General features: G+C 38.1%; 2 protein-coding genes across 2 annotated transcripts; both read left to right on the forward strand.

Annotated features, from left to right (window-relative positions):
- The first annotated feature begins 576 nt into the window (after positions 1 to 576).
- LOC143890469 (Ubiquitin-like superfamily protein) lies at positions 577 to 5114 on the forward strand. Its single transcript, XM_077395166.1, has 3 exons — positions 577 to 1351; positions 1791 to 2382; positions 4761 to 5114. Exons 1-3 carry the CDS (start codon positions 729 to 731, stop codon positions 4917 to 4919), a joined length of 1374 nt encoding a protein of 457 aa, XP_077251281.1. The 5' UTR covers positions 577 to 728; the 3' UTR covers positions 4920 to 5114.
- Positions 5115 to 15093: 9979 nt separating this feature from the next.
- LOC143890470 (uncharacterized) lies at positions 15094 to 21462 on the forward strand. The gene is made up of 5 exons (XM_077395167.1): positions 15094 to 15496; positions 15639 to 15797; positions 16609 to 16869; positions 17248 to 17931; positions 21179 to 21462. Exons 1-5 carry the CDS (start codon positions 15416 to 15418, stop codon positions 21266 to 21268), a joined length of 1275 nt encoding a protein of 424 aa, XP_077251282.1. The 5' UTR covers positions 15094 to 15415; the 3' UTR covers positions 21269 to 21462.
- The last annotated feature ends 501 nt before the right edge of the window (positions 21463 to 21963 follow it).

Here is a 21963-nt window from a genome sequence, read left to right on the forward strand (position 1 = left end):
CCCTTTTTTGCGGGATTAATTGCCAGCCCTACCATGATTCATGATTTCTAAACTTGACCCAAGTTATTTTTTTGTTAGGGAAGTTGCAACCCTACTACCTTATACTGAAAAAAGAGGAGTCATAAATGCACTAGAGGGGTGGCATGGCGAAGAAATGGGGGTGAATATATCAATTCTAAATTTAATTTATTTATCTGTTAGGGCTGCCAATCCTGTATTTCGGCTAGGCCAAACCACGTGGTGGCCCACCAGATCAAAGGCCTCGATCACCGTTGATATGTCACGTGAGTACAGAAGATGCAAAGATATTATTCTGTCCTTTTCCAATGCTAACTGGTATTGGCCCCACCATGTTTTGATAATTACACAAACTCAGCCTGTCTTTTCTTTTTAAATTGGCTTTCCGAGAGCTTTTTGGGAACTGTAATAACCTATTTTTGGTAGGTAACCGTAAATTAATAACATTTGATTGCCGTTTTAAATATTAACAGACAAGAGGATTTTGTGCAATTATCAAGCATAGTATTGCCAATATCATTTCCATTCCAATTAGAAGTTCCCAAAAACTTCGAGATAAGAATTACCCACCCTATAAAATTAGAAGGTAAGGCTTCCGAAACCACGACGAAAGATTTTTTAGGGTTTGCAGGACGAAAAAGAAAAGGATTAAAACCTCCTTTTCAGCCTTTGTTCTTCATCGATTTGCAGAACCTCAAATCCATCCATCAATGGCGATTTTTCAGATCTTCATCAAGCTCTTAGATGGCCGAACCCAATGCCTCCAGATCTCTTCTCCAACCATCTCTGGCTTATCCCTCAAACAAAATCTCCAAACAAAAACCAAAATCCCTCTCCAATCCCTCCGATTAGTCTCTGGATCTCGAGAAATCTCCAACGAAAGCCTAATCTCCGCATCCGAAGATAATCTCTTCCCTTCCTGCAATCTCCTCCTCCGCCTCCGAGGCGGAAAAGGAGGGTTCGGATCTCTTCTTCGAGGCGCGGCCACGAAAGCAGGCCAGAAAAAGACGAATAATTTTGATGCGTGTCGCGATATGAGCGGTCGCAGGCTCAGACATGTGAATGCAGAGAAGAAATTAGAGGAATGGAAGGCCGAGGCGGAGGAGAGGAAATTGGAGAAAGTTGCAGAGGATTTTCTGAAGAAGAAGGCAAAGGCGGTGCGAAAGAAGGGATCTGCGGATACAGAGAAGTATATTGAGAAGTATAGGGAGGATTCTGCGAAGTGTATGGAGGAAGTGGAAGCTTCGGTTAGGCAATCGTTTGGTCTTTATGAGGATTCGAAACGCAAGGTCTTGCCGTCGTCTGGGCCTGCATCAAAGCGGTTAAAGATTTGGTGAGTAAAGTTTTAGGTTTTTTTTTTACTTGTTATGCTTTTTTTTAGGGTTTTTAAATTTGGCTTGTTGTAGTTGTGATTTTTAAGATTTGGTGAGTAGAGTTTTAGGTTTTGCTTATTCTGCTTATTTTAGGGTTTTCAGATTTAAATTGTTCTGGTTGTGATATTTAAGATTTCGGAGTGAAGTTTTAGGTTTTACTTATTCTGTTTTTATTAGGGTTTTCAGATTTGAATTGTTGTAGTTGTGATATTTAAGATTTGGTGAGTAAGGTTTTAGGTTTTGCTTATTCTGCTTAATTTAGGGTTTTTAGATTTGACTTGTTCTGGTTGTGATATTTAAGATTTGATGAGTGAAGTTTTAGGTTTTACTTATTCTGCTTTTTTTAGGGTTTTCAGTTTGAATTGTTCTAGTTCTGAGATTTTATTTATTTATTTCTAGGTTGGGAAAGGGGAAAGAGCTTGAGAGTGATGATAGTGACGATGATGAGGAGGATGGTGAGGAAGATGAGAAATCTGTGGTTCTTGATGATGCAAACTGTTTGGTTCAGAATAAGTTAGATGAGGGGACTTCGGGTTCGGTTTCTGGGGGCCAATCAGATGGGGAATCATCAGGTGGGGCTTCCTCTCATAGCAATTTGGACAATGAGAATGGAATTTTTGATCAGGGAGGTTTGGAAATAGGCGAAGGTTGTGGAAGCAGAGCAATTCATGCTGATGCAATTGGCTCTGCTGAACCCGAATCTGGAGTTTGCAACGAGGGTTGTTTGAAATTGGAAGAGAGCTCCAAAAGTGGAACCGTTAATGGTGATTTGGATGGTCCTGTCGAACCTGAATCAAGAATTTGTAGTCAAGAAGTTTTGGACTTGGGGGAAGGTTCTGGAAGTGTAGCCATTAATGCTGTTGAAGGCCGCTCTAGCTCTATTGAGTCCAAATCTGGAAATAGTGAAGAAATCTCCGTCCAAGACACCACTGTTTCCAATTTGGATGGGCCACTGAAGTTCGACGAATTCAGCACTGCAACAGAGTTGGAGGTATGTTGTTCATGATTACCTATTCTGGCTTATGATGCTTTTTGGTTTTCCATTGATTGTTCATCAACTTTGCATCACGGTTCCTACTGCTCATGGGCATGGTATTATGTGGTTTCTTCATGTTGTGCATTCATTAGCTAATGATAAAAATAATCTATAAAGTCATCATGATAATCTCTTTTACAAACTAGTCTTCTTTGAAACAGAATCAGATTCCAAAACCAAAGAGTCCTAATTTTTGTTCACGAGCAGCGAGCTTGCTCAGGATTCATATGAATTGGTTTCACCTGAATCCTCCCAGAACAATTGGGATTTGTGAATCCCCAATCGGGGCAAAATTTGACTGGACTTGGCACCTTTTTTTAGATGAGCTCTCTAATAAATTCCTTCAAAAACTTCTTATCCCAGAGATTTCGACCACGATTTTCATAAGTTCAAAATGTGTCACAACTCTGGATCATGTGTTCGTATGAATTCCATACTCCTGCATCAGCTGAGTCATATTTAGATCCCTGTTTTGGGCTTGTGAAAAGCCTTGCCCTTGTTCTGTTAGGACCATAGTCACTAGTATTTGTCTCAAGAATGATGGGGGACTATCCTTTATCAGAGTCTAGAATAATTTATATATGCTAGAGGGGTCCATCTCCAGTGTTAATATGTATTTTTCTTTTAGTTATAGGATTTTGAGTGATATTAAGTCAATAGGGGTAGTAGAGTTTTTTCCCTTCTAAATCACTTTAGGCAGTTTAAGTTTAAGGGTACTTTAATTAGGCCCAGCCCATGCATTGGAAAAATTACAAAAGAGGGTATACTTGTGGTGGGTTTATTACTTAAATAGTTGATTTCGGTTTTGGACTCACAATCGGTTGTCAAAATCTAAAACGAACAGGGCCTTAGAAAACTTGAAGTTCGTAACTCCAAGTTATAATGGGATTAAAGCTTTAGTTGTAGTAGGATTATTTAGAGTTTTGAGTCTATCAGTCGGTTTTGGACTCACAATCGGTTATCAAAATCTAAAAAGAACAGGGCCTTAGAAAACTTGAAGTTCGTAACTCCAAGTTATAATGGGATTATAGCTTTAGCTGTAGTAGAATTATTTAGAGTTTTGCTTTATTTAAAGGAGGTTTGGATTGTAAGCATTATGCTTATGAATTTGAGAAATAATGTATAGAGCTTTCAGCCTTTGGATTCAAGGATTCCACCTATAAAATCATGCCGTGAATCCAAGTCCTAATGTGATTGGAAATGAGTGTACTGGATCCCAGTTATATGGTGTAGCTGGAAGCGCGAAGAACAAGAAAATACTTCTCTTCACCGTGGAGATGTGGACATGTCATTATAGCAATGCATGTCTATTCGAAGCTTAACCTCAATTGCTAATTCAGTTAAAGAGTCTTTGGCAAAGTTGGAGAAATAGCCTGATCAGCATATGAAAAAATTGAAACATGATGGCACCCATGTGAGTTGTATAAATTTTTCCCTTTTAGTTGATGGCTTAAGATATCTTGGAATCCATTGATTGGCCTCCAATTGAGAATCCCGTGAAGGATGCATAAATTGTCACTATCATTCATGCATGTGGCAAATCAGACCTGATACTGGTCAAATAAATTAAGTTACCAACCATTCTTTCTTTATTAACCAATCATTGATAGGCATTGAGATTGCTTTGTGGTTCTCCTCATCAGGGCCAAGGTCATGAATTTATTTCGTGTGGGACTGGATTTTGTACCCAAGTTTCCAATTTGCTGCTGCAGATCGAACCTTTACTTTAGTGTGCTGTGATACATTCATTCCAAACCGCAGTTTTGTGGATGGAAATCCCTGATGTTTTGATATTTCTTCAGCTGTAAAATGCACATGGTACTTGTAAATTAAAATTTTAATGATAATGATAATGTCAATGTCATCGACAAACAGGCTGGTGTGGTACTTCCGATTTCTTCACAATACCAACTGACGTAAACGTCTCTGAGACACGATTTCCATCATCGCATTGATGTTTTTTTTGTAAACGTTTGAGTCCTTAGATAGCTTTCTTGATCTTGTATAATCTTCCAATTTTCATGTAGACTTGAAAATCAAAGTGAAATAAAATAAGAAAATAGAAAAACATTCTTCAAACCTAGCTAGAGTTTAGAGGCTTGTCGCTTTTTAGTTTTTCTATCTTTTGGGTAGTTAAGCTGGGTTTATTAGTCTGATTAGAGCTTACTGGTATCCAACAGGATTCTTTCTCTTTTTTTTCCTTGCACTCTGATTGGCAGTTTTTGTGAATGTCAGCTACATTGTGTCTCGTTTGCAAATTCCTAAATAAGTTTGCTTTGCTTTCCTTGTTCACTGTTTGCTGCTGCTAATGTGGATTGTTACCATTGCTATAGGTTCTTGGTATGGAAAGGCTAAAAGCAGAGTTACAAGTTCATGGATTGAAGTGCGGAGGTACCTTGCAAGAGCGTGCTGCAAGGCTTTTCTTGCTCAAAACAACGCCCATCGAGATGCTGCCCAAGAAGCTCTTTGCCACCAAGCCTAAAGCCGCTTAATGAGCTTGTGTAGTATATACATACAATTTTCATTCGGCTACTTCATCTTTATGTAGTTATTGAATACATCATCTTTATGTAGTTCTTGGATTACTGTTTTACTGGGTTATAGCATGCTGTGTTACCAGATACTTGGAAATTGTACGTCATCGCATTAGAATAAGACATTGAACAGTTGTGGATTGCGCTTCATAACATTTGCACTATTCTAATACAGATGATGTGTGTTAAGTATCATCTTTTGGTTCCCACACAAGGATACATATTGTGGGCATTGATCTTGTAGAGAATGATGAGGCGAAACAGTAAAGGCATGAACCTAGCCCCGCATAAGATAAAGGACTCCAATCCAATCAAGGGGGTCTGGTCTTAATGGCAAAATTGTTGTCGCCAGTCAGATTAAGTTTCTTTGGGAAATGATATATTTGCCCCCTTTTTTTACTTGGACCAGCTCCCGGTAGGTAAACTGGGGTCGAACCTCCAACCTCTGGGTTGAAGACCAAAGCTTGACCATTGAGCTAGAGGCTCAATCCCGAATATAAGGGTTGTGCTTGGCCATTTGAGACTTCAAATAAACCAAATTACGACTATGTAAGAAACATGGTTCAGAAGATGAAAATTGTGATGGTACCAAAAAAAGAATCTCCAACTAGGAAGATAAGAAATGTAGGAGAAATTATACGGTGAACGGGTCTAATTATTTTCAAATGAAGACTAGGGAGCGTAAAAGTGGAAGTGAGGATCATTTGTTCAATGATGTAAACTACTCATTTTCATAGATAGCCCGTGCAAGGATAATCCTCTCCAGTAAGTCATCCTAATCAATTCATCTTTCAAAATAGATGGATCAGAAAGAGAACGGTAGAAAAATTACAAACAAGAGGATTAGGATTGTCTAATGTATGAATTTTTATATTTATGGCACGTCTATTGAAGGCCCAGTAGAAGATAGGTATGAATCACCAAACCACCAAACAACACATTTCTACATTTGCTGCCAATGATTCCTTTGAAACTCACCCATCACTTTATAAATTTCCACAAAAAAAGGAATGGGCAATGTGGTTTTGCCATTCCCAGTCTTGCAATTTGCCACCCAAGACCCTGCACGTAGATTTTTTTTTTTTTTTGGTTCGTTAAATCTGTTATGTAGAATGGTTCATTGATTCTTACAATACCCAAACAAAGATGAGTGGCGAGTCCAGAACAAATGGGCATCACCATCAACTCCCAAATCAAAGAACTGATCTAAACACCAATAATAATGTAACAGTATTGAAACAATAGAAGCCATGAAGTAGAAAATGAAGACTACTTGAACATGGAAAACACGAAATAAGCACAAAGTTCATAAGACAATTCCTAGAAACTTTTTATCAATAAGCACTTTATTACTGTCACTTTTATTCAAGTTTTCATGCGGTTGCCACAGAAGTCCCCAGGGCGAAGTCTTTCCTCCAAATTACCTGGGTCTTTCTTAGTATGAGCCTCACTGATATGAAGATCTTTAGCCAGTAACGTTCTGTTATTTGTGTCGTAAGCTGCGCAAACAACCCAAAAAATCATTTGATATCTCAAAAACAAAATACAGAACAGAGATGATGATCCTGATAATTAAGGAAACCAACAATCAGTCTGCCAAAGTGAACTAAGAAACTTTTCAGATCAACGAATAATCCATCGAGATGAAACGTAATTTGATCTTGGAAGCAAGAATGGCATCATATTTAAATGTTTAATCCGACCCCAATTCCCAAACATACAATAGATAATAGGAAATGGCTGAAAAGACTATCACTACAGTATGAGTTGATCTGATAGCCAAAGAGAATTAAGAACTCTACAGATCAAAAAATAATCCATCGAGATGAAACGTAATTTGATCTTGGAAGCAAGAATGACATCATATTTATATGTTTTACCCAGACCCCAATTCCCAAACAAACAATAGATAATAGGAAATGGCTGCAAAGACTATCACTACAGTATGAATTGATCCGACAGTGGGAGAAACTGATATGAAGGGAAATCAGACACTTCAATCTGTGGGCTTCGATGATTCCATTCCTACATAGAGAACGACAGCGCGGATCTGATGAATTTTTAGAGAAGGAAAAGAAAATGAACACCACCCAAAAATAACCAGTGAAGAAACATATGAAAGTTACCTCTAGAATAGAGGAAAGCCCCTCCAACGGAAGGAGAGGCGTTCACTTCTATCTGAACGGTTGAAATTTATGAGACCTATTGTGCAATTTAGTAAACCTGCTGAAGTAAAGGAAGGGGAGTTTCGAGAAGATCACCCAAGAAGAGACGTTATAGGGTTTGATACACTAAATCACAAGAAATTCAAAGCTTTATATGTATAAAGGGTTTGAAAAGCAAAAAGTACAATAATTTCAGTAATGATAATGAGCCCTATCATAAGGCGTGAAATTAAACACTAAAACATAAAATAAGTCACTAAAAACACATTATAATCTCAACAAAGAAATTCATCATTTTAACAAGAAATTGACAAGAAGTTATGCAGAAATATCCATTGTTTTCATCCCTTAAACAAAGAGAGACAGGCTTTAATATCATCCCTTTTGTGTATTATGACAATAATTATCTTATTGCTTATGTTGAAAAATGAAATTGCAGAAGATATGACAATGGAAATGCTTTGATTCTTAAAAGGTTAAGCCATTGGCAAGTAAAATGGTTATAGTGTTCTTTTATTGTAAGCAACAACAATGCCATTAAAAAAAAAAATTTGTACGCAACAACAATGGATTCACACGCTAGAGGGATTTTACTTAGAAATAATTTTAGTTTTTGTTGCCTTTGCAACTCCAACTAGTTTGGGACAAAGACTTAGTTGAGTTGAGTTGAGTTGTTGCCTTTGCAACTAATATTATTTGCAAATGCAGCAAAAACTAAAATTGTCTAACTCTTAGGGCTAGTAGATGAGCTAAGGAATCAACATATGTAAATATACGTATGCATAAGCATAAACACATGCAACCACCATTGGCATTCATACATGTAGCCACTCCCTCACATCTAAGATTTTGTAGGTTGCACCATGGAATCCATACCCCATCATCAGATTACATGGCACCACTCAATCTAAGCAATATAGTGATGAGTGGCCTCAAATGATGAATGGACATTTCAGTAACACAATTTAGAAAATACAAAGGAATTAATTAGAACAATACTATCACTTTTTTTTGCTTACAGTGATAGAACAACACTATCACTGTACCATTAGAAGAAATAATAATGGCAGATATATTGTACACAAATAAAGGAGAAAATAACAATAGTAGGAGCAGCCATGTTCATGGCTCTTTTTTTCTTTTTTTTGAACGGTAACCATGTTCATGGCTCTGTGAGGAAAGACTTGAGGGCTAGGAACATAACTGAGAACATGACCTTGGATAGGAGAGAATGGAAGAAAATGATCCATGTAGATGAACCCAACTAGTGTCAGGATTAGACCTAGTCAATTTGAGCCGGGTAGATCCTTTCACCTTCTTCATGAAAATTTTCTAAAGGATTCATTAGCCGACCCCAACTAGTTTGGGACAAAGACATAGATGAGTTGAGAACCATGTTCATAGCTCTGTGAAACAAAATAAACAAAAGAAGCAGAAAATAAAACTTCAAAACTCTGAATTTGTATTCCCAATATTCCAATAGTTTTGAAAATTTGTCCATACAACTTCATATAAATAAATTTCCTCTACTTCTTTTATAGCCAGTGGGTGGCACAACCATACCCTCCGAGGCTTTTCCGGCTACTTTTCCTTCGTCGAATTTAAAGCCAGTGGCAAGGCAGCTTTAGAAGCCGACTTCGTGTCCTTTGTGGACTTCACAATTGCTTTAGTGGCAACCACTACCAAGTTGGACAGAGTCACCAAGATGGCCTTGCTTTAAGTTCAACATTCTTAATAGACACTAACCAAGTGGATGATGGGTTGTGGTTGAAACTCAACCTTCACTTCAAGACTTTGGATTAGTTTTCAGAGATCAAATTCGGCAGCGGCCTAGAACTGCAAAATGCAAGGACCTTTCAAAAAATGCATCTCTTAGTGACTTTACCGGACTCACTAGCTTGAGGAGTGACTTGATTGTCAATTCTTTTAGAGGTCAGGAGAGCAATTTCCTCATCAGGCTTACTATAACTCTTAAAGAGTATCAGCTTCATTGTGACTAACATTGACAACTTACTACTCTAGTTATTAGGTTTGCTCACAAGGATGCAAAAACCAACACCTATCCTTGGTGTTACAATCATGGTCTTAAATTTCGGACCGAAATTTCGGATTTCGGTGGAGACCGACACCGAAATCATGAAAACCCGAAACAGTATTTTATTTCGGCCAAAATTTCGGAATTTCAGTCAAAATTTTGATTTTTCCGAAATTTCACCCAAAAACCCTGTTTTTTTTAATTAATTTAATATTTCACCGAAATTTTGACCAAAATTTAATATTGAATAAAATATACTTTTCTTTGTTTCGCCGGATTTCGGCCGAAATTTCGAAATTTCAGGGGTCCAAAACCGGTACCGAAACCAAAATTTTAAACCATGGTTACGACACATCTCGCAGTGACTGCATCGTTATTATGTATTGTGGATTAGCTTTTTTCATGTTCTTCCTTATCCTTCCCAGTTGATTTTTCAAAGGCAGTTATTGAGTAAAGATTTTTTCCACACTTGTGGTCAAGCTTCTCACCTTCTCCAAATACATCTCTCTGTTGCAAGCATTGTCAATATTGTTTTTTTTTTAAGTTAACAAAAATTGTGAACATCAAATAGTGCCAATTCAGTTCTCAACCTCTAATATCATCCACCCTTTACTTTTCCAGATTAGATTGCTCCTGTAATTTTTTATTTTTTTTAATAGAAGCCAATTATATTAATCAAAAGACGAACGAGATGGTCAAATACAGAGAGGACTCGAGGAAGACAGCCAAGACACACCATAAGATAGGAAAGAAATAAAACATAATCAAATCAAGTGGGAAGCTCATGGAAAAGTGCTAGAGCATCCTTAGAAACCCCCTCACGCGCAAGCCTATCTGTGATGTCATTAGCCGATCGACAAACATGACGAAAGACAACAGAGGAAGATCCAATGCGGTCTGAGATTTCCTCAAAAAATCTATCAAATCTCCAAGGATGCGATGATGTTCCCTTTAACCAATGTATTACATTAAGGAAGTCCCCTTCCACCACTAAGTCCTCAAAAATCTCCTGGTTCAACAAAATTATGCCATGATGAACAACCCGAACTTCCGCCTCCGAAGCATCCGAGACACCAATAAGCATCCGAGACACCAATAGGCCCAGCGAAGGCCCAATCAACCACACCCATCTCGTCTTATGGAAATTTACCTTATAAAATTGCTCCAAGTAAAACTGCCTTTTATGGAAATTTGCCTTATAATCTTGCACATTTTCCCTTGATTTTGGCATAGGATTGCCATTGGCTTTTTAATTAATCCCAATATCCAATCACAAAAAACTAATTTTATGGTGTCTAGGTCAATTGCCTAGATGAATAATGAAAGTAGGTTGTCACTTCCTAACCGTAACAATATTCATCCTACAAAGTGAGTGAATGACCGGCCAATCTCAATTGAGGAAAAGTGATTTTCTTTGCCTCGGTACATAAGTTGGTGCTAAAATAAACCTCCAACAACTATAACCAACCATCGAACTTCCCATATCCAACTCTCCTTAATATGCTAGTATTAGTATATAAGTGTGAATCTCCATCTTAAAAGGTTCTGTAAGCACTAATGTTACAACTGAATTGCCAGTAGAATGTTCAATCCCTTCTTCAAATATATTTCATCTGTTTAGGCCAATCAAATTCATCGAAAACTGAAGGTTCCACTAGTGGTAGATCATGCTAGAAATGTATGTGTATTTTCCATAAGAGGATCACTAAACACAGCAGATAATTTTGAGAAGAAATCCTCAAATCTTACTGGTTTCCTGTTGGAACTACAAACACGAGTGTGACTCACACCCCCAACAGAATAAAGCTATCAAAGCACCCAAAGTGTTGTACATACAAATGCAAAACATGCATTCTGACTCCGGTAAAAAAACTTATAATTTACACTTCAAATGCTATAATTCATGTCAAATCCTATAGAAACAGATTCACAAATAAGTGTGAAGTGTTTAAAAAAGTGGATTTGACGCGGAACGCGGCCAAGAAAAATCCTTGTTGACTCGGCGCGGACGCGGCCAAGAACTCGGTTAAGACGGTTGACAAGGTCATAACTCGGGAGAGTCAAAGGAGTTTATTGACTCTGTAAGGTAAAACGCGGATGTGGTGAAACGCGGAATGCGGCCGAGGTAAAAAGGAGTCGACTCGGGCGAGTTCCTTGCCGAGTCAAGGAGTTTTTAAACACTAAGTGTGATACCTAGAAAATGAAAATTTAAGGGAAGATAAAAAAAAAAAATCAAACAATGTAACATATTTCAAAGCAGTGTTTCAAAACGCTGATGTGGTTCAAAACGCTGCCAAAGCAAATCCTAGTTGACTCGGCATGACGCGGTCGAGTACTTCGTTGGCGTGGTCATAACTCGGGAGTGTCGATGGAGTTTTGATTCATTTTGTGTGGCAAACACAGACTCGGACAAGAACGAGGCCAAGGTAAAAGGGAGTCGACTTGGAGGAGTTGACGATGATGTGGGGGAGTTTTGAAACTACGGCTCCGTTTCTTTCAACGTAAAATGAACGGAAAACAAACTTTATGCTCATTTTTTGTGTAAAAATTGGGTGTAAAATTCAAACTGGGTGTAAAAGAGTATGCATTCGGTTGAGTTGCCTTGCTTGAAAGAATTCAAACTGTGGATTTCTTGCGGAAACAAGAAATGTTAATAATTGACCATTGTGCTATGTGCATGAGACTGCCGATAACCTGTTCTTGCATTGCAGAGCGGCTACAGAGCCGTGGAACAGGATTCTAGGTAGGTTTGGTATATCCTGGGTGTTCCAATCAGATCTTATAGACCTTCTGGATAGTTGGTCTTTGGCCCCTTGGAGGAAGAAAGGAGAGATATTGTGAAATGTCTCTTTCCTTACTACTATCTGGGTGATCTAGAAGGAGCGAAACGATCGTGTCTTTAAAAGGAATGCAAAGAGTCCTGCCTTCCTCTTTTCTAAGGTGATTGCCCATTCGATCTCTTGAGTGGAGACTGTGCCTTGTTTCGGGTTTGTGTCTGCTTGCGACCTTTGGAACGGATAGAAGGTGGTGTGTCAGAGTACTGAGCAGAACCGAAAGATTGAGCAGGTTTGGGAGCCACCGCCCCAGATTTTCTTAACCTTATTTTTTTTACGGCTCTAGCTTTGTGAATCCCGGACCTTCAGGAATTGGGAATATTCTAAGGGACATAGCAGGTTTAATGTATGCCTTTGCAGGTCCTATTGGAGAGACAGACTCTAGTGAAGCAGAAGTGCACGTTGATCATCACGGAATCAAACTCCTTGAGCAAGAAGCCTTGGATAATGTGGTGGTGGAAGGGGACTCACTCAATGTGATCCGTTGGCTAACTGGTTCCCATCCTTTTCCTTGGAGATTTACTAGTTTCTTTGATGAGATTCAAGATAGAGTGGCAGGCTCGAGGACTTATTTTCGGCATGTGAGGAGGTCGGCTAATAGCGAAGCTAGGGATGGTGTCTCTAAAGAGGGTTTGAAGATATATGACTTTCTTTCCCCTTGATCTTTTTCCGCCCTATCAATAGATGGGGTTGTTCTATATTGTTGGACTATATTCTTTACATTTCTTTCTGTGTTGTTGTTGAACCTTTGCCATTCCCAAAGAAAGGGTGTAAAAAAATTTCACGTCCAAAGAAACAGAGCCTATGTTTCAAAGGATTGGTGAAATTTAATTCCACATAATATATATATATAAAAAAAAAAAATCTGTTAGGCAAATCATTACAACAGATTCAAATCCGCAACCATATCATCTAAATTCCGCATGTATTATTATCTCTAGTTCAGAAATGGCTAAAACAGAGGATATTGCAGCAAGATAATTTTCCTAATGTAAGTATATATTAAATAAAATCACCAAACCCGCATCTAAGGGGAAATCAAAATAAGGAAAATTTACTCTGCTTTCTTCTGATAGATTAAAAATCCGAGCAGCGGCCGCCACGTTCCCAATCTCCGTAACGGGTCGGCTCTGGCCCTCTCGGCCCGCCGATTTCGCCCGTCTCCTTATTCACATTAATGTCATCGTCTTCTTCCTCATCTACATCAACTGAATTCTCTTCTGTTGCTGAAAGAGGAGGAGGAGGATTAGATGTATCTTCTTCTGATGTTTTAGGGTTCTCTTGTTGGTGAATCGATGAACTGAGAAATCTCCTTCTCGAAAGATTCGAAGAGGGTATAATGAGAGGATCGGATCGGACAAACCCTAACCCTAATTTTGGGCGGGAAATCTCGAGCAGCGATGATAAAAAACGGTGCAGATTGTTCGTCATATTCCCCGCCTTTGTCTGCTGGACGGAGAACAATCACTTGCGGGTTAGAACTTCGAACTTAGAACTTAGAATAGAAGAAATATATATAGATAACGTGAGGGTACAGTAGGAATAATGAAAAGGCAAAGTTCCGCCATTTCAATTGGTGTTTGGTAAACTCAATTTTCATGGGAATTTTTTCCTTCTGAAGTTGCAAATAGGGGTGGTTATTCAGTTATAACCGAACCGAAATAACCGAAATTTAATAACCGAAATAATTTCGGTAACCGAAACCGAACCGAAAATTTTCAAAACCGAACCGATTAAAAATTCGGTTATTCGGTTATAACCGAATAAACCGAATAACCGAATAGTGGGAAAAAAAGAGGGAAAAATGCAAAATCTTGGTTTCGATCGGAGGGCTAGGATCATCCAATCGAAATGATTTTTGGAGCACAACCTAATTAAGTTGTGATCAATCAAATGGACGGTTTTGATCATCCTTTGGAGTGTGCCCGTATCACACTTTTTTTTTGAAAAAATAATGATTTGTATCATTATTTTGGTTATTTCGGTTAACCGAAATTTTTTTGAGATAACCGAATAACCGAATTGCCAAATAAAAAAAGCCGAAACCGAACCGAAACGACCGAACCAATTCGGTTCGGTTATTCGGTTTTAACCGAATAATGAACACCCCTCGTTGCAATCCTACCAGACCAAGGAATTTTATTTTTATGGATTTGTTCCCATTGGAAACATTACTTTCCATAATTTTGTTTTGAGGTTTTTCATGTATTTATGTTCCATATCCTTCCTTTATCTTGTCCACTCCGGTCACGGGATTTCTTTCCTTTTTTCTATCACTATAACATGTTACAAATCAAAAAGGAAAAACTTAATTTAACCCACGTATCACCACACTTAAGCAAAATCCACCTTAATATTATAGTATTGACTTCTGACCTAAGGTTCATAACTTTCATGGTTAGGGTCCATCTATTATCTTCACTATAACCAATGAGTTTTTTTTTATCAACATGCATGTATAGGCCTAAATACCTAACCATTTGCACCAAAACAAAGAGTGCATCTACACTTCAAGGAGACCTAAATTCCTAACCATTTGAACCAAAACAAAGAGAAGATTAGAAAACCAAATCATCTCTTATTTACTACATACTCTTCTTAATTTAAGTAAGAATTTCTAATATCTATAGTGATCTCATTTGCCAACCTTATTGTTACGAAGGAATTAATCTTCTTACATGAAAGATTAGCGTATCTTCTTAGAGGGAAGATCAGTCTCTTGATCCACTTCGAGGGAAGGATCAATCCTCCTTCATGCAAAAAGACACAATCTCTAATATAATTTTTTCCTTCCTTTCAATAACATAACATGTACTTACATAGTTGGAATTTAAAGATAAACATAGAGATAGTTGGAAATAAATATAGAAAATGCTAAATCAAGATTATCCTAATCTAAATAGCATTCTAATCTATCATAATTAAGATCTGATTAACTACTAAATATTTCATATCTTACCATATTTGGTCTTATTATCTAAAATAACAAATTAATTTATTCTACCGAAAGTGGGTCCCATTAATTAGGCACGTAAACACTTATCGTGGCGGGAATATGTAAGCAATACACGTATAAAACCGCGCTACTACGCCAAAATCAAACGCCTATCGCATATCACCCAAAGTTGTTTCTTTTCCTCGTCTCCTTCAAAATGATCCTCCTTCCCTTTCTCCTCTCAGCTTTCCCCTCTTTACATCTGAAAAAATTCTCCTCTTTGCCTTACACCTTTTCTCGTGCCCTAAAATTCCTTTCTTCCAAACATCTTTCCATATTGTAAAAAAGCTAGAGTTTCTCTCTTCCCAAAAGTAACTCATTCTCTTCCCGTTTTCTCAATCTCCTTTTTACGGGGTTAGGGCATCCAGCTAGGGTTTCATATTGGTTCTCCTATCCTTTTCCCTCAAATTGAAGATAACCTTGAGATGGGAGAGGCGTTTGAGGATGAAGTTGAGCATACCGTGACAATCGATGAGTATATTAAGGGAGTCGAGGAACAAGAATTGGTAATTCTTCCCCTTTTTTTCGAATTTAGGGTTTCTCTATAAAAAAAAATGTTGATATTTGCAGTAGATTTGTTGTTTTTTATAACCTATTTCTTTCGGAAGGGTTTTTCGTGAAGAAACTTGTGCTTTTGTAAAATTTTAGGAAGCTGATTTGGTATTAGGAGGTGATGAGGGCAAGGTGTGCACTTACTCAAAAGGATATATGAAGAGGCAGGCAATTTTCTCTTGTCTTACTTGTATTACGACTGGTAATGCTGGATTCTGCACTGCCTGTTCCCTGTCTTGCCACGACGGCCATGAGGTATTCTAATTCATGTTTTAATTCATTTCATATTTCATCCACTTCTCCAAATTACACGATACATGTTTCATTTACCAAGTAGCCCTTCATAAATACGGATTTACATGGTGTTTTCCACACCCTGTATTGAATTTATACACTTGGGATATGAAAGATTCCAAATGGATTACTAGTTCACAAGAGATACATCCTCTTTCCTCCATCTGGCGCGCTCACACACTATGTTGCTTAGATGAATTCACAAACGCTGGTTTAAACCTTAGTGCTTAGTTCATTCTTATTAAAGATTGGATTACGGTAATGATGGCCTGATTCGTGATTCTTGGGTAGAGTATTGATGTCTTTCTGGGGATTGGCGGGATTTTGTGATGCGAATTGTTGGGGTTCCATGCAAAAGCAAATCGTCCCACATCGGAGAAAATAGGTGGATGTGGATGGGTTATAAGGGAATGGGCACCCTCCCTCTAATGGCTAGCTTTTAGGGGTGTGTTCTACCTGTGTCCCTTCATCAACCAAGTACTCGACCTCGTGCCAAGTTGACTAGGATTTGCTTTCACCGCTTTTTGACTCGCATCTGTGTTTTGAAACGCTGCTGCTTGCAACAGTATGTCAGCATAGCGATGCAAAACTTTTGCATTCCTGGCCTCCATTTGCTGTTGCTTCTATCATTCTGTTCTTTAATTTCTTACATGGCAATGACTACTGTTTTCTGTTTCTTGGCTTCTGCTTTTCTTTCCCTAAGGATTTGTTATGTTGTTGCTTCATAATTTCCGTAATTGATACTGACATTTCTTGCCGCTACTTGGATAAGATTGTGGAGTTGTGGACCAAGAGAAAGTTCAGGTGTGATTGTGGGAATTCAAAGTTTGGGGAGTTCTTCTGCAAGCTTTTTGCAGATAAAGACCCAGAAAATTTAGAGAACTCCTACAACCATAATTTCAAAGGTTCCTATTGCATCTGTGCTCGGCCTTATCCTGATCCAGACGCTGAAGAACAGTCAGAGATGATTCAATGCTCCGTATGCGAGGACTGGTTTCATGAGAACCATATAGGCCTCAAATCTTCTGAACAGGTTAGCTGGAAAATTTTATAAATCTTGCTTGTTTAGTGCCTTGGAGATTCCCATGTTTTAAGTCGTGGGCTATGATTTCTTCTGGTAGAGGTCATTTCTTTGGTTTCATTTTGTTCAAGTCATGTTCACACAGTTTTGATAATAATTCCAAAAAATAAAATAAAATCGAGTCTATAGGTATTGTGTTTTATCCCACTGCAATTCTAATGGCAATGCTTACTATAAAATTTGAAATGCATTTCACATTTTGTGGCTGTTATGGAAAATTTATGTTTTCGATTTGCCTTGAGGGATTTCTTCTTCATTGGACTGGGTTTTCCATTCTTGGTAGTGATATCCTATATGATTGATATTATCTATTCATCTCTTGTGCTACAGATACCAACAGATGAGGAAGGAGAATCATTATATGGGGATTTTATCTGTCAGGAATGTGCACCCATCTGCTCTTTCTTGACACATTATCCTCGCTCGATTTGGGTACCAGCTAGCCACTACAATGCTCCGGTAATCAGTAGCATAGGTGAAAATGTGTCAGAAAATGGGTCGGTATCATGCATATCCTCTGAGAAGCTCGAGAACGGCATTTATTCATCTGATAATCAAGACATGGGTGGTGCTGCAACACATGCTGATTCAGAAACTGGATTGAATGATAAGGATGCCTTGGTCGATGAAAAGTCAGAGGAGAGTTTGGGTTCAAAGGATAATTCTTACTGCACCAATACTACATTAGGCTCTACATGCATACTTGGAGTGGATCTAAGTGTAGTTTCATGTGTTTCAGAGAAGAAACCCATGTTCCTCTCTAAAAACTGGAGAGATCTTCTATGCAGGTGTAAAACTTGTGTGGACTTCTATACACAAAAGGGTATTGGTTACCTGATCGACAAGGAGGACACACTAGTGGAATATGAAGAGTTGGCAAATCAGAAGAGGCAGGAGAAATTGCAGGAGCAGGAAGGGGTTGAGTCAAATTTTCTCAATAAACTTGAACATGTCCAGAAGATTGAGATTCTGAATGGCATTGCTGATATAAAGAATGAGCTATGTTCCTACCTGGTATGTATTCTACCTTCAGAACTTTTTGGGCACGTATGGATTTATCTTGATGGTTGTTTGATGGAGAAAGCTTTAAGAGTAATGCCTGCAAGTTTGATATTGTTCGTTCTTTCTGAGTGTGTACTTGATGGAGAAAGCTATTTGAGGATGCATGCAAGTTTGATGTTCTTCCATTTGAAGTTTCATGCTTACTAATGAAAGAAGTGATTCTATTGTCCTACCATGTAGTTACCAAGTTCGTTCTAACAACATAAATTGTGAAGTCATCTTGCAAACTGCTTTGAGTGGTTAAGCTATTTGTTTCTCTTATTTATTTTGCAATTTACAAGGAATCTAGTAAACCAAAAACCCAAAATCTTAACATGTGAACATTGGGTGGCAATAGTTCTTTTTTTCTATCTTCCAATTTATTGGGATTAGGATTTAATGAGTTTGAGGCCCGAGTCTCAAGAATATATGATTATATGTCTCGATATGTCTATGATTTTGGCTAGGAATTGTGGTATTCTAATTTAGAGTTCTCTTTAAGGTTTGTTGAAGGGACTTGTGGAATTCGGGTGATCTCCACCACGATTTATCCCGTCTTTTTACTTTATCGAGCCTCAAGTGATTTTGTGCCATTTTTATAGTTTTTATAACAACAGGCCCAACATTAGTAGCATGGGCTGTTTGTAGGGGATTAAAATGGCTGGGTGTGCCCTCTTATCTAGTCGACCACAATTTATTCAAGACCCAAGCTTGACAGTTGAGCCCACGCCCAGCCCACCAATATTTATAAAATCTTTCCATTACTTATTGTACCTTGTTTCAAAGTAAAATGTTTTCCATTGCCCATTATATAGGACATGCAAGAAAATAGTCGTCTTTCTCTATTTTCAATAACACCAGCATGAAATGCATTTTGTCTGATATTTTCAAAAGGGAAACTATATCTGCACTTGCTTGTCTTAATAATGTCACTCCTCTCTTTATTGTATACTTCTATAATTAGCTGTTAGAGTTATTGACTTATTGTTAGAGAATGCATGTATATATGAGTGTATTTTAGTCATTTTTATGTATTCTAAGTCTCTTCATACATAAATTTTGAAATTAATGAAAGCGTACTTTTCCCCCCCTTTGTCTCCTCTCCTATCTTCTTCTCTCTTCATCTCTTTCTTCACATTAATTTCCTCTCAATTCGCTAGGGCTTTTTTTCTCTCTCTTTCATCGAATTTTCTTTCCCCCCTTCCTAATGTGCATCTCACTTACGGTTCACATCAGCAATTAGCTTAAGTGAGGAGCTTTTAAAACGCAATGATAGACGCCACTTCACCTAAGTTATGTGTATTTTAGTACCAAAATTAAAGAAGAGTGGAATGCCAGGACACTCGTCATGAAAAATAGCAAAACAAATCTGAAAAAATGTAGTTTCTTCAAATCTCCAAAGCCCATTTTTCTTCCAACTTGGAAATCGTAACTCCTCTCCTTTTTTTTTATAAGATTCGCAAGGTAGTTATCGTCCCTCCCTTTCTTCTCATATCCCTTTTGTCTCTCTTCATTTCTGTTTTGTTCTTCATCCTCCTTTTTTTGCTCATCTACTTTCATGGCCTCTTTGCCCATCATCCCTCATCTGGTGACACAATCTTACAAATGGAAATTATCTTCTTTGGAAAGGCCAAATACTCTTGATTAACCATGCTCATTTCATTCTAGATAATTTTGAAGGCCCCCCTATCAAACTTGATGCATTTGTGAGGATAGGAAGTGGAGAGAGTTCTTTAGACAAGACAAACACATCTTTTGGAGAAAAATCCTGCATATGAAGCATTGCATATTTTTAGCCCAAGGATTCAACCTTGGTCACTTTCTCAAGTCATGTTTTGATGACTCCAAACACAATATGACATTTTATCCTAGTTGTTTCATTAATGATTAATTGTTGTTTAAGAATTCTTCTTGACGGTCAAAATGGAACATATAGAATCTTGGATCAAAGCACAAAGATTGGAGCATGGAGTCGAAGGAAGAAGAAGATCCATGGAGGAAGAAGAGTGAAGACTTGAAGACTTAAAGTTCCTCATGAAAAATTTAAGTGTCAAGCCTTAGAGTGTAAAACTAATCCCCAATTTATCTTGTGATTAATGGCACTAGTGTTAAAGGAAGAAGAGTGAAGACTTAAAGTTTCTCATGAAAAATTAAAGTGTCAAGTCTGAGAATGTAAAACAAATCCCCAATTTATCTTGTGATTAATTGCACTAGGGTTAAACTAAAATATGAGTAATTGAGCTTATTGGTCTAACTATATGAGGCCTACCTTACTGCCATGAGGCTTATGCCTCATTCTCTGGCTTCTTTTGACTACGTAGGTCTCATGGTTTGTTAATACTAGTTGTTTACTTATTGTTTGAAGAATTTTCAAAGTACCCTGGACCCATGTTGAGCTTTTGTATATGTTTGTTTCTCGAATAGGTGCCTGTATAACTTAGTTATTCGGTTATTTACTTCTATACATGTATTTCTAGCAAATTATCAAATCATAATGATCATAATTCGCGATCTCGTGCATTACATTCACCCTACAATTACTCATTGCCGAAGAACTGCCAATCATATGGCGGACGATTTAGCAAGAGGGGGGGTAGGTTGGACTCAACAAGGGTGCTGTTAAACGACGTCACTTAATGGTGGTCACTTAGGTTGGGGGCATCCTTCTGAGTGGATGCGGGGGATAGTACTGTACTGATTTGTACTGTTGTTTTGGGGACATCTTGTTCCCGATTAATTGTACGATCATTAGCATATTAATAAAGGTTTAGTTATCTTTCAAAAAAAATTAATGATCATAGTTTCAAAACTCACCCTAGTTGTCGTCAACTCCCCCGAGTCGACTCCCTTTTTACCTTGGCCGCATTCTTGTCCATGCCCGCATTTTGCCCTACAAAGTCAATCAAAGCTCCTTTGACTCTCCCAAGTTATGCCCACGTTAACCGAGTACCCGATTGTTCCACACTAAGTCGACTAGGATTTGCTTTTGCCGCATTTTGCCCCACATCTGCATTTTGAAATACTGATAATGGTACCTAACTGTTACCTTCCTTTCACGGGAATCCAGTTCCTTGCCCTGTTGGAGTACACTTCGTGATCCAATTCCGACGGCTTGCTGCTTGATTGTATCCTCTTGCTGTTGTGTGTAAACTGTGTTTTCTTGCACCTGGAAAGCAACCGGTTAGAATTTTTTCACTTAATTTCTACTTGATTTGTGCAGGAATCGTTCGACTCATCAAAGCCAGTCACATCTGCAGATGTACAGCAGGTCTTTGAAAACCTTGCCAAGAAGCGCCAACGAACACAGTAAGTATTTCCTGTGTCCCTTTTATTGGTGCTGGTCCCCAAAATGCTTACTGTACCAGCTGTCGCTGGTTATGGAATATATAGGCTAGAAAAGATCACAATGCATATATATTATTAGGCTTAAGTTGTTGGATTTGAACTCAAAATGCTGTTGGCTATTGTGAATTATGGTCTATAATCAAATTATGCTACTGATCAGTCTGGTTTGTGCTAGCCTTTTATTTCACTGTTGTGATACTACCATGAATGAAAACTAAGCATTTCAGTAGTCATTGGGACTTTTAAAGTTCCATCCAAAATTGACATCATTTGCTTCCATTTGTGCAATCAATGAGACTCATAACCCAATTCAACTAGGTGGGAGTTGTCCCCTGTCATTTCAGGGGTTATTGTTGCCCTTTCAATGTGAATGGGCGAAACTCCGAGCACAAAGCTTTATTCGTATTTATGTGTCTAAAAGCTCCTGATTAAGATCTGTTGCTCGTTGTTTCTTGGGCGCATCACCCAATTTGCCTTTGTCCAAGAAATCAGCGAAAGGTGAGGTGGTTGGTCTTGTCATTCATTGAGATGCATCTATGTACATTGAAGTTACATTATTGAGTCCTTCATGTCCATCACTTATAATCTCATGGGAACGTGGAAAACGCACATTAATAAACAATCGTCAACCAAGGCCAGGAAGAGAAATATGGAGATGGG

Source organism: Tasmannia lanceolata, unplaced genomic scaffold (assembly GCF_043159265.1).
Source record: "Tasmannia lanceolata isolate RefF3 unplaced genomic scaffold, GAP_Taslan_0.1 ptg000013l, whole genome shotgun sequence".
NCBI classification, from domain to species: Eukaryota; Viridiplantae; Streptophyta; class Magnoliopsida; order Canellales; family Winteraceae; genus Tasmannia; species Tasmannia lanceolata.